The sequence below is a fragment of the Papaver somniferum genome, chromosome 9, assembly GCF_003573695.1.
Source record: "Papaver somniferum cultivar HN1 chromosome 9, ASM357369v1, whole genome shotgun sequence".
NCBI lineage: Eukaryota > Viridiplantae > Streptophyta > Magnoliopsida > Ranunculales > Papaveraceae > Papaver > Papaver somniferum.
Genome location: NC_039366.1, coordinates 515,322 through 527,910, shown reverse-complemented (window position 1 = coordinate 527,910; position 12,589 = coordinate 515,322). Strand labels below are relative to the sequence as shown.

Genomic DNA, 12,589 nt, shown 5'->3' with positions numbered 1-12,589 from the left:
TGATAGAGAAATTGGTTAGAGTGGCTTCACTCACTCTTCTCATGTGACATCGTCTGAAAAGTCTTCTCCTGAGGTTCTTACTGTGGATTTTTTTTCCAATATAGCCTCTATTGCTCAGTTCTCCGCCTCCGATCCCAACCTTGCTGAATTCGCACTGAATCTTGCTTCTCATCCCTCTGTTAGTGCCTCTCAACCTGGATGGGAGTTTCAGTCCAAGCTTTCTCTTGATAAACATCTTTCCTTCGGCTATTTGGTAAGCTCCTTATCTGGTAACCTTTCTTCTGAATTGGTCATGTCATTCTATTCATATCGTCATGTCTTCAGAAAATGTGTCGCGAGATCGCTCAGGTTTAGGATTATCGCAAAGTTTCTATTGTGGTTCGCGCTCAGTCATCTCGGCTATCCTCTCTTGAAGGTGAAGTTAGCAGTCTCCAAGTCGAAGTTTCTCTTCATAAGGAACGCAATAGACTCAATAGGGATTTATGTACTAGGGATAACGAGTTTAAAATAGCTCGCATTTGAAACGATACTTGACAGGTAGGTCCTCGCATTTCCTGTTTGTATTTTGCTTTTTTCGAGTCCTTTAGGGATATCTCTCTTAGTTGGGGGTCGTGATATTTCCTTGAAGAGGTCTTCAATCTAACTGATCTTGCTGCTGCTGCGAATTTAGATAGAGAAGCTCTTCTGGTTCATTTTAACTCTCTTAGTCAAAACTTTATGTTGGCTGAGAATGTGGAATATGACGTAGAAGATGATACCGGGGATTATAAGCAAAAATTTGAATGTCTTAAACCTGAGTTTAGGAAGTTGGTAGCTATTCTAGGGTCCTCCGGGCGTTGCGTCAAGCATCTTCAGGGTGTTATCGAACAATTGAATGTTGACAAAGCGACTTTGATAGATGAAAGGAATGAGGCCATTGAAAGTGGAGCGAATGCTCTTCAATATTGTCAAAGGGAGAATCATGAGCTTCGTGTGATTCTTGAGAATATTCGGAACCGTATTAGAATTAAAGGCAATGTTGATTTCGATAAGGCCCTAGGTGATATTGAGGAGCATAGGGTTGCGGTTACTAAACATGTTGTTTGGGTAGAACAACATCAAAGGACTTTAGATTCCGTGATTATGTATAAAGAAGGTGTTTTTGATAGTTTATCTTGGTCCTTTGTGGCTTTTTTCTTCCTTAAGGGTTCTGATTTGTCTTTGCTCTTCGCAGAGAATGAGAAAAATCTGAGAGTTGAATTGGAGTCCCTGACTGAAAAACTTGAGAAGTCGTAATGGAATTGGAGACACTCAAGGATGGAGGTGGTTCTTCTTCGCAGTTGGCGACTGATCTTTCTTCTGCGAAAGATGAGCTTCTTCGCTTAAGGACAGCGGCTGAGCGATATAAAGAAGTTATGGAGGCTAGATATGCATTGTTGAAGCGTCACAAGAAGGCCCAAATTTCTAATGTCAATCGCGAAGCGCAAAGGTTATATAACAAGGTCGCCGGGTACTGCAGATCATGTTACTACCGAGAACAATCTTCCTACTAGGATTTTCCTGATGTTTCAGTGTCTGATGATGAGTTTGTAGAGCGTGGGTCTAGTGACGAAGAGGAGGTTATTGGGGATGAGCAGTCAGGTGATGAAGAAGGACTCGGCGAAGAAGATCTTGATGGAGAAGGTATTGATGAAGAGAACGCTGAAGAAGAAGATGCTGACGAGGGAGATGTTGATCTTGGAGCTGGATCTGACAAAGCCGTTGCAGTTGATGGTGAAGGCGAACATCAATCATCTCTGGATGGCCAGGATTCACAAGGACATATATCATCTTCTCAGACCGGTGCTCTTGATGTTTCGCACCCGGGAGCAGGCGGTTCCCCCCTAGCAGCTTCTCCTTCTCATGATTGGGATGCCTTCTAGTTGCGTCTCTTTTAAAACATTTTTCCTTTTCTGTTTTCGGATGTTCTGGGCGCTCCCAAGCTTGGGGGGCATAATATGACTTTTGGTTCATATCTTTCTTGTTGTTAGAAACTTTGAATCAAAGCAGATGTATGTATGCAACTAGGTTATTTCCCTTTTGGTTGTGCCTTAATTCATATAAAATGTTTCTCATGATATTTAAGGTTTCCGACTGAAAAGTTGGGAAGCATATAAATTTTAACATCCCCATACTTACCTCTGCTTTCCATCTTTGAAGTGAGGTTGTAACCTTAAATACTATTCTCGATTTGGTAGGGTTGATGTTGATGTCGCATGTGTACTTAGGTGAATACTCTAAGAAGTTAAAGAATACAGATGTTCATAAATATTTGCTTTTGTTAATCTAAAATTTTCATGCAAAGTTGTTATCTGTGATGAGTATTATTATGACATACCAATATGTGGGAGGCATATCTTTAAGGTTCAAGGGTTTCTATTATATTGCGTAGTCATGCTAGCTTGTTAGATGATAAATCTTAAGACTCGTTTCGAGTTTAATACTTAGCTGAATAGGGATGTGCCCGCCTTGCTCTGTCCACTCCTTGATGCGATCCGTCATTTGCCTCAGTGCGACCTTTTATTGTCCTGGTGCGATACTTTTGGCATCTCATCTCCCTTCGCGCTCCTTGCATAGCTTATATTCACATGATCTTTATAGGTCTTAACTGCCTCCTAATTAAGGTCTTACTGCCTTCCTCACATAGAACTTTAAAGGACTTATGGTCTCTTTGGGTAGGGTCTTCAATATTGGGCGACGACATCTCAGTTCCAGGTGCTCTTGCGAGTCATTGTCCATCGATTTCGCCTTAACTGTGTCAGTATTCTTACCTCCTCTGTTTATTTCTGCAACAATATACCAGGCCTTAGGTACTCTTGTGAGTAGAAAGCCCCAACACATTGTCGTCTTTGACACAATTTATCTCCCTAGTGGAGGATGTCGTCCATTTATATTGCCCCTGAATCGCCCTTTCAAGGAAGTCACCTCTAACCATTTCAGTTAGGCTCCTCCCATCCAGTTATTCAAAGACCAGTGTTGTCGCAACCCCATGCTTTTTGCCTAAGTGGCTTAATAGGCATGATATTACACCCTAAGTGGGGTTTCTTTAGACCGGGTGTATCACATGTTCCAGACCTTCTTGTATCTCCACTGGTCTGCTTTTACACCATACTAGAGAACTTATTTGATGAGTGGTTCTTTCTCAGTGGCCTCCAGTGGATGGGATTTTCTTTCACCCCAATATAAGTAACTTTTTTCCAGGATGCCCCAGTTCTGAAGCACGTTAGGGATTATGGTCGCCTCTTATACATGTGCAGTCCTCCGGTCGCACAATTATGAGAACTAAGTTGACACGCCACAACCGTAATCCCAGCCTCCCTAAATAGAGGTTTTAAATAATAACTTGCTGCCCCCTATCGAGGTCTTACAAGAAATTTTGTACATGTCGGATAGCTTTTTGTTTCGTCTTTGGCTTGCTCGCTTGTTTGTGGAAAGATCTTTGCTTTAGAATTTCTTTGAAGTGATACATAGCTCGCTTCTTTCGTCTCAGCTTTCCGAGTATTTTGCTTTCCATATGTGGCTGTCACATGGTGAGTGGGATGCAACAAATGATCTTTTTTTTTCTTTTCTCTCACGTCTGGGAGGGGACCTGACTTCCAGTGAGGTTGTCTTTGTTGTTTTCGCAGGCTTTCCTTAGGATTCTTTTATGCGCTTTTTCGATCTTCTTTCTCGTGGGGGTGGTTTGCGACACATCATTGATTCCTAGGTTTTTTCTGGTAGTAACTTGAATGTGGTTTTCCTTTTCGAGTCATTTTCTCCCATTGTTCGTTTTGATATAACGCTCTTCTTCTCATCATATGTCCCTTTTGCCTATGATGATGCATTCCTTCCATAATTTTTCATTCATCTGCTTCGCTATTTCTTCCTTCTCCATGCTTTCATTTCTACAAGACCTTTTGTAGTTTTCTCCATATTCTATTCCCAATTCGTATTCCCGTATCCTTCTTTTGAGATACTGGTTTTCTATCATCAGCCATCCATTTTTTTGTGCGACGTTGATTCGTTCTTCTATCAACATTTTTTCTGTTTCTTTCCATTATGCGAACCTTTCTTCATGATCGCACTGGAGGGTGAAGATCCCTTTATCTCGATTTTGGCAGTGGCACTGGTTTTCTTTTCTCCTGTTGTCCCTCCCGAGATCTATCATTGGTCTTTCTGGATCGTATGGTTGAACCCGTTATTTCCAATATTGTGGATTTTCTATGGCAGCAACTAGTTCTTTCCCGCACCTACTCTTAAAGTTGTTTCTTTGCATTGCTGGGATTTTTGGTGTTTGGAGAGTGGGAGATATGGTGTTTTAAAGGATGAATAATCTTTTAAGAGTTTTTTGTACAAACGAAGAAAAGGGGTATTGTTTCTATCGCAGCTTTATGGTGGTGAGAATGAGAAGGAGGAGTAACTTTACTAGGTGTTCATGAAATCGGAACGATGTCCTGCCAGAGTTTCGTAATGGTGAACAGAAAAATGATGGTAGTAAAAAAAAATAAACAAACTTGATCAGATGGTGATTTCTAGCTGAGTACTAGCAGGTGGGAATAAATCCTTCATGTTTCTAGCGCCAAACCGTAATTGCGAAAAATCCCACAACTACACCCAAGAAGATGATAAGAACCCCAAATCTAAGTCATAGAGATAAACTTAAACGTCAGTGATATTATACACCACTTGACACTAAAATGATCTTCACTCAATCTTTGTATTGAGAATATGATGTTCTTAAAAAGATACAAATGAAAAATAATGGAGATAACAAGTAAAATCTCACTAATATAATATTTCTCTTCTTTGGAAGTGATTTTTAGCCCTATTACTTGACTGAACTCTCTTCACCTGCCTCTCTCTTTACCATGTGAATCTATATATTGGCAAATACATCAGTAGAAGACAGTCATGTTCACGTGCAGGATCTCTGAAGAGAGATTTGTTATCAGTTTGTCTTATTCGCCAGGCTTTGGGGAGATGTCGTTGTCTCTCGCGTTGCTGCTTCGTGCTCATCTTGTCGTGACATGCTTGTCGCCTGGTTGTTCTTTGTGCTTCTTTCTTCTTATCGCATGATTGCTCTTCTCTTCTTCGTTTTGATGATTGTCTTAGCTTAGGCGAGATTATGGGTTTGTTTTGTGCGATATTTCTCCCCTACTGTGACACCTACCCAAATGACTGCATATAGGCGATATTTGCCAAATTCTCAGTATTCTTTCCATGAGGATATGAGGAGTGCGTTCCTTGATGCAGTTTGACATAGCATGACTAAAATTGCAGTAGAAATTAGGAGTCTCCTCGAACATACATGTTTTCCAACATACAAAAGGACATATAAAGAGTCGGACTACTGATCCACCAATGACACAATCAATTAAGCAATGTGCATAACACTCCTTGTTGAATGCTGCACTCTTCCTTGCGAGCATTCCTAACAATAATATCAACGTTAAAGAAATCATCTTCAGATTTTCACTTCCATTTTCTTACCGATAAGCTTCTAATGCTTGGCGTCTCTTTTGAAATTTGAAAAAGTGATGGACAGTCACCTCAAGAACTAGTTTATTGATGGCACAAATCATAATTTTCGATGAGATTTTAAGGAAAAATATCTTCTGGGTGGTGGATCTTCATATTAATATCAAAAATTAATGATATTACTGTATTAATTAGAACACACGACATTAACATTTGGATGGCCACCGGAGGAAGAGCATATAATCCCTGTGTACCAACACATAGATGAATACGAGCGATGCTGAACTGGGAGGGATTTCAGCCAAAGAGTAAAATGCTATGTCCCATACCCAAAGCAAGAAATCGAAACAAACTATTAAAGCAACTTTGTATATGAGATAAAAAGAACTAATTCATTCATTCCGTTGCAAGTTGCACTAACATAGCGTAAGCAAATGGATCAATCCCTTTTATTTAATTCATTTTTACAACGGATGGGATGGTAACATGTAGACATTTCTAATTTATTTAGTGCACTCTTCCCCACAACGAACATTGATACAATCATCCACTTGCTGAGGAGTGGCGTCTTTGACGGCGCAGTTCAGGATCCCACAACCAAGCTTGCAGTTATCAGTAGCAGATGTAATAACCTTTTTATCAGTAGCAGATGTAATAACCTTATTATCTGAAAACGTATTACAATCTATCAAGCAGATTATAGCACATGGAATCCATCCAACTGTTTCTTGACAGTTCCTCATACATGTTGTCCAACATGCTGAACTCTTCCCTGCGAACACTCCCAACACAAAGATCACCAGAAAAAAAGACACCTTCAAGTTCTTGCTTTTCATTTTTTGTGGTTATCGACTAAACTCTAATTTTAACTTCCTCTTTTCTCACAGTCGATTTTTTGCTTGAAATTTGATTCATGGAGTTCTACATGGAGGACTAATTTATAGGATTCAAGCTAATCGACATTGAATATGTGGATCTCAAATCATAATTTCGGCATTGAAAAATGTAGACATAATTCGTAGGATATGTTAACATAGCACCGAACATGATTATTTTGTTCCAAATTGTTTCCATTTTATCTAGTAGGAATGTGCATAATGAAGTAACAATGTTTCATACCTTGTATAACCCTCTCATATGTTACCATTAATCGGAGAAAATGGATATTCCCTGTAAAGGGAGTGTTGTCACTCTTTCTAAATTCTATTTATAATCCCCATATAAACCAAGGGTGCACAGGCACGCCAGAACAGTTATATACCTTGTCCTGTGGTAATTGTGTCATATGTCTGTCACCAATATTGATCTAGAACTATAACCACCTAACAAACATGCCCTTGTCCATAAAACACAACTGATTCATTCTAACTTGGTCCTCAAACGTTTTAGAATCACCCATGTGCTGTGAGGTAACTTTTTTTTTTATAGCTAAGTCATAATAATTTTATTAATAGCTAAAGAGGTTACAAAGGATTTAAAATGGGCAAAGTAGCCCATGCAAACCCTTTGCAGCAACTATTTAAATCTAAGATAACTAATGCTAGACATGTAACTAAAACCCAGTAGTACACCCAAAAGGAAAGTAACAATATCTACGACATGTATTGTAATATGAACTCCCAAGTCTTTATTGATAAATGATACGAAGTAATGAAAGTACAAGTTTTGAACACAAGGAAACCCTAATCTCACCCTCTAATCTAAGCTCTCTCCTTTTCTCAAAATTCGATCCCCTATACATTGCCCAAGGACCTTTATTTATAGGCCACCTAACCCTAATGGAGGACATCTCATTTTATCTCGTCACAATCTCGCGGAGGCGCTTTATACTTCGCCCATACCGTTTTCCATAAAGTTATCTCCTTCTTTAACTATCTTCACATGGGTTTGTCGGGACACCTGTCTCTTTACTTGTTCCCTAATTCACTTACTTCGCGCTTTGCCTTTTCATCCAAGTAAACGTACTTCTCCCTTTATGACTTCGTCCTTGATATCTTGTTTGACACTCCATCTTGGTTTGTCGCATCTTAGATTCTTCTTGTGAGTATCCCTGACTTCGGCGAGATAATGCTGACATCTGATTTGACAAGTCTCTGACTGGGATCTTGGAGTGAGATTTTCTACCTTTTTACTTCCGACACGTGGCGAACCTCTTTCGTGTACCTTCATTTGGTCCTTTGTAACACTCATTCCCCTAGGAGATTACCTCGTGATAGGGTTCTATCTCACACAAAGATGATACTTCGTCAAATAGCCAATAATGGCGATTCTGACCTGATTTGACAAGTCATAGACGAGGATTTTCGTGGCACGATACAGGATCTTTTGACCGGATTTTCGTGTCTTCCCTATGTCCACGTGGAAATCCATATTTTGGTATCCACATTTTTCCTTTTCTTATTCTTCTTGATCGTGGGGAAAGGAGAATAAGAACCGTCTGAAGTTAGATAATCGCCACTTCTTCCCATAAATGCTCTCCACGTGGTCCCTTTCCTCGTGTAACCATCAATCACTGATTCGTATTCTTCAATCGTGGGCAATTAAGTTTGAACAGTCGTCCCTATAAATACCTCTTTCTCTGACCTCTACTTTCTCCTCTTTCCTTCTCTACTTTCTGTAAGCCCTGGTTTTGTTTTCCTTTCCTCCAATGGTCCCAAGAAAGTCCCCAGTCCTACTACATCCACGACTCTTGAGTAATTTAAAGTTGATCTACAGAAGCTGGGTATTCCTCTATCTCTTGCGGTTGATTCATCTGTTTCTCCTCCCGTTATCGCAACCAAGTTCATGGAATTAAACTATTGATGGATTCAGACGGAAACTTGGAATTCTAGAAGGATGCTAGTCACCGTCGGTCAACTAAAAGCAGATCTTTCTTTTCCTCTGTACGACCCAAAGAATCCTCTCTTCTATGAAATTCTAGTGAAGCTTCAACGAGGTGTTTTCCAATTGAGTGGAAATGTTATTCGCCTTGCCAATGAGTTTGTCAAGAGATCTAATGGAGACCTTTCCCAAATTCCTGACCTGGTTCAAGAATTCGACCCTGCGGATTACAATATTGATTCTTTCTCCACGAATTATGTTGGCAAAGACATGACCAAGAGAACCTATCAAGAGTGGGGTGTTAAACTTTCTCGCAAATCCCCATCCGACTCGTGCAAAGTCCTTCTTTTAGATGTTGATCCTATTGGCCCGTCGCGGAACAAGTATCTTCGTCTTTGTAGCGACGAAGACTGGATGATGTATCCTTTGGTGGCTGAAGGTACATTGGTGTGGGGTGTTGACGAGAATGGAAATCCTCGGACTGGTCCCCTCCCTTCACATGCTCATCTCGCCAAATATGATCACGGTAGACTCTGCTGGCATAAGAGGTCCAAGGAGGTTAGTTTCGTTTTCTTTTGGTTTCCTTACTTTTGGCTTGCATCATTCCATAATGTCCTTTTTCTTGTCTCAGTATCCGCTTCCTCCGCCTGGTATGTTGAAGAACCGCTCCCGGAAACTGGTCCGAACACAGGTTTGTATCTCGCGGCCTCTTTCTTTGTTATTTTTTGCGTTAATTTCTAATTTTCTATCCTTCAGGGGGGTGAGCCTCAAGCAACAGACGGTCCTGCTAAGAATCTGAGGAAATGTCAATGCTCCGAGGTTCCTTCTACCACCGGCCAGGTACCTCCTTCCTTCCCAGTTTGCTTTCTTTTCTTCTTGTCATTGCTTAACCTCATGGATTTAAGGATGATCCTCCTACCTATCGCTCCTCTCGGCGGCGTCGTTATGGCTTGGATTTTAGATAGAATGACTCAAGTTCATTCCTCAGTTTTTCCTCAATCTGGTCCTCCTCAGCATCAACAACCCCACTCATCTCGCGAGAATATTCCGTCGCGATCCGCTCCCTCTTCGTCCATAAGTGATCATCAAACCAACAAAGCGGAAGAAGCTGGTCTTCTTCCCAACTTGAATTTCTTAAGGGAGATATTTGTTTCAACTCGTGAAAATCCCTCCTTAAGATCTGAGGCTACCGAATCTTTAGTCAATCTCAGCTTCAATGATTTTTTGGCTGAAGATCAATCCTTTATTCTGAATGCTTATTTGAATCTTTCTCTGGAGAAGCATTCTGCCATAATGGGTTTGGTGAGCTTCTATTCTAAGTTTAATGTTTGCTTTTCCCTTTGTAGTTCCTCCCTAACATTTTAGAGAAAATCGTTTATCCTTCAGGAGCAACATCTTAGAATGGCTCATCTCATTGAGCTTCGGGAGTCTCGGGAATTAATGAATAAGTCTAGTGCTTGTATCCTCCATTTGGAGAAACAGCTTACAGAAGAAAAGAAGATTTCGGCTGATCTTCGCCGTGATTTTCCCTTCTTTTGTTATTTTGGCACTGTCCTTCTCTTGATGTCAGCTTACATGTTTAACTCATTTTCCCTTTTAGGTCATGAACAAGAGCTTGAGGACCAGGTCTCCATCCTATCCCGGGAGAAGGATAATCTTTCCAACCAAGTTTCCACTCAGCAAGAGGATATTCAGTATCTCCACGAGGATCTTGGTAAGATAACGAAGGACGCTACCCGACTTGCGAAGCGACTTCGTAGAAATGCTCAAGACGAGAAGGTCCTGCTTTTTAATGAGTTCTGCGATTCTCAGGGCATTCCTCGCGTTTCTTTGGACCTCGAAGTCTTTTCTGACGATGAGCCGGAACCTATAGTTAAGGAACCGACTTCCGCTGTTAATGAGTTTTACCCTGATGACGAGGATACTAAAACCGATGAGGATGATGAAGGTATACACACTGATGAGGATCATGAAGATGATGATTGAGGATGCTTGTTCCCTTCTTTATTTTGAATTTTGCTAATGTTGTAACCTTGTAATTTATTTGTAAATAATATTTCGGGTGTTTCGGATGTTTATCATTTTGTAAATAATGTATTTCCCTTTTTCTTACAACTTTGCTTCCGTAATGTTCATATCTTTCTTATAAATATGTGTTTGTTTTTGATCTCGCAGCTTTGCTTCTGCGATGTTCACTACGTATTCGTGAACATGTGTTCGCATCTGTCTCATGCCTTCGTCTTTGCCTCTACTTTGCGTCTTCGAATAACTTCGCCTCTATCTCGCGCCTTTCCTTTTGCACTTTTTGACCTTAGTTCCAAGTATATACTTTCGAAAGACACTGAGCCTTGTGAGGATAATCCTAAAGAAGAACAAAAATATAGAAGTATATACTTGCCTCTTGTTCTTGTTGAGCATTAGATGATCAATCCAGTGTTGTACAAGTCAATATTTTATATTTACTTTGTTTGTTTATGAGATCTGTGCTTTCCTGGAAGCTTTTCGAGGTCTCATTATGCCTCCTAATTAAGGTCTTATTTTGCCTCATCCTTTCTGAAGGATTTTAATTCGACGAAGTCTCAGGCGCTTATTACCCTTCCAAATAATAATCCATCAACCTCGTCTTAGCTTTTATTTTATTTTCCTCCGCGACAATGTGACAGGCCTAATTATTCCCATGAACATTAGCCCCATGACATTGCTGGTTTTTTTGGTCACACAGCTCCCTACTCTGGAGGTTGCCATCCCTTTATATTCCTCCTGATAGCCCCTTCAAGGAGGTTAACCCTAACATGCATGTTGGTCTCCTCCCATCCGGTTATTACAACAGTCATTTGTTTTCGTGGCTTCTTATTTCTTTCGCCAATGTGGCTTGTGATAACGAAGCCACACCCTAAGTGAGGTTTCTTTGGGATCGAGTGCATCGTAGCCAAGACTTGCCAAACGGACATGGCCGGTAACGCTCCATATGTCCCAGGCACCAGCAGCTCAACCGAATACGTCGGCGCCTTGGTCATATTTCTACACCCCTTACTTAAGGCCATCATAAAAGGGACCCTCAGCGGATAAGTCTTATTATTGCCCCTAGCTTATCTCTCTGAGAGTTTTTCACGACATGCGTTAGGTCTTGCCTCTTGCATTTTCATACGAACTAGGTTGAATGTCGTGGATTCTCAGCCTCCCTAGGCGAAGGTTTTAAGTTTCCCTAGAAACTGCTTGTTTTGTGAATCTTGTTCGCCTCCTAATGTGAGGTCTTATTTTACTTTGGTTATCTCGTAAGTTTTGTTTGTTTATTCCAAAGACCTTGCTCTCATGTAAGTTGATTATAAAAGAGATATTTCATTAATAGACTCCATTCAACAGCATTTTGTTTCCTTTACTGCGTTATATCTTACATTCATGGATAGTATATTTTGATACACATTGGATTCCAAGGATGGTCTAATTTTCGATCTCGCCATATATTATATTTCCTTCTTCGTTTGTGTCCTTCCCTTCACAATCTGCTAACTCGTACGCCCCATTGCCAACTACCCTTTTCACGATATAGGGTCCTTCCCACATAGGCTCTGACTTTCCTCCTGATCCTTTTTGGTATGGGGGTATTTCTCGTAGCACAAGCTCTCCTGGTACAAAGCTTCGGGGTTTTACCCTTTTGTTGTATTCCCTTGACATCCTCTGATGGTAATTCATCATATGTTGTAACGCGATTTCCCTGTTTACTTCGAGATCGTCCAACTTTGCTAAGATCAAATATGAATTTATCCCTTTATCCCATGCTTCCTTCCTCGTGGTTGGAAGGATTACTTCGGGGGGCAACACCGCCTCAGTTCCATACGTCAAACAAAAGGGTGACGTTCCGGTTGCATCTCTCCAGGTGGTTCTATAGGAAAATATCACATTTAGGATTTTTTCACACCATCCTTTATGATGACTATCCAACTGTTTCTTCAATGTGTTTGCTAGTGTCTTGTTAGTAGCCTCCGCTTTCCCGTTGATTTGGATTCCATCCATTTTGTGAAATAATCCATTGCTACTATCAGGTACCTCCTTTGCATTGTCCCGGTTACAAATGGTCTCACAATATCAATTCCCCACATGGCGAAGGGCCAGAAAATTAATATATAGTTTAAGCTCGTGGATGGTGCATGTATCATTTTCCCAAATCTCTGGCATGCTTCGCATCTCGTGGAGATGTCCTTTGCATATTTGTGCATATATGGCCAAAAGTATCATTGTGTCCTAGTTTTGAGAGTTAATGACCTGGTTCCACTGTGATTGCCAGCGTCCCATA

The 12,589-nt window shown here is 40.6% G+C and overlaps 1 protein-coding gene across 1 annotated transcript; it reads right to left on the bottom strand.

Moving 5' to 3' along the window:
* Positions 1-11,736: 11,736 nt before the first annotated feature.
* LOC113309877 lies at positions 11,737-12,309 on the bottom strand. The gene has a single exon (XM_026558397.1). It carries the CDS (start codon positions 12,307-12,309, stop codon positions 11,737-11,739), a length of 573 nt encoding a protein of 190 aa, XP_026414182.1.
* Between the last annotated feature and the right edge of the window lie 280 nt (positions 12,310-12,589).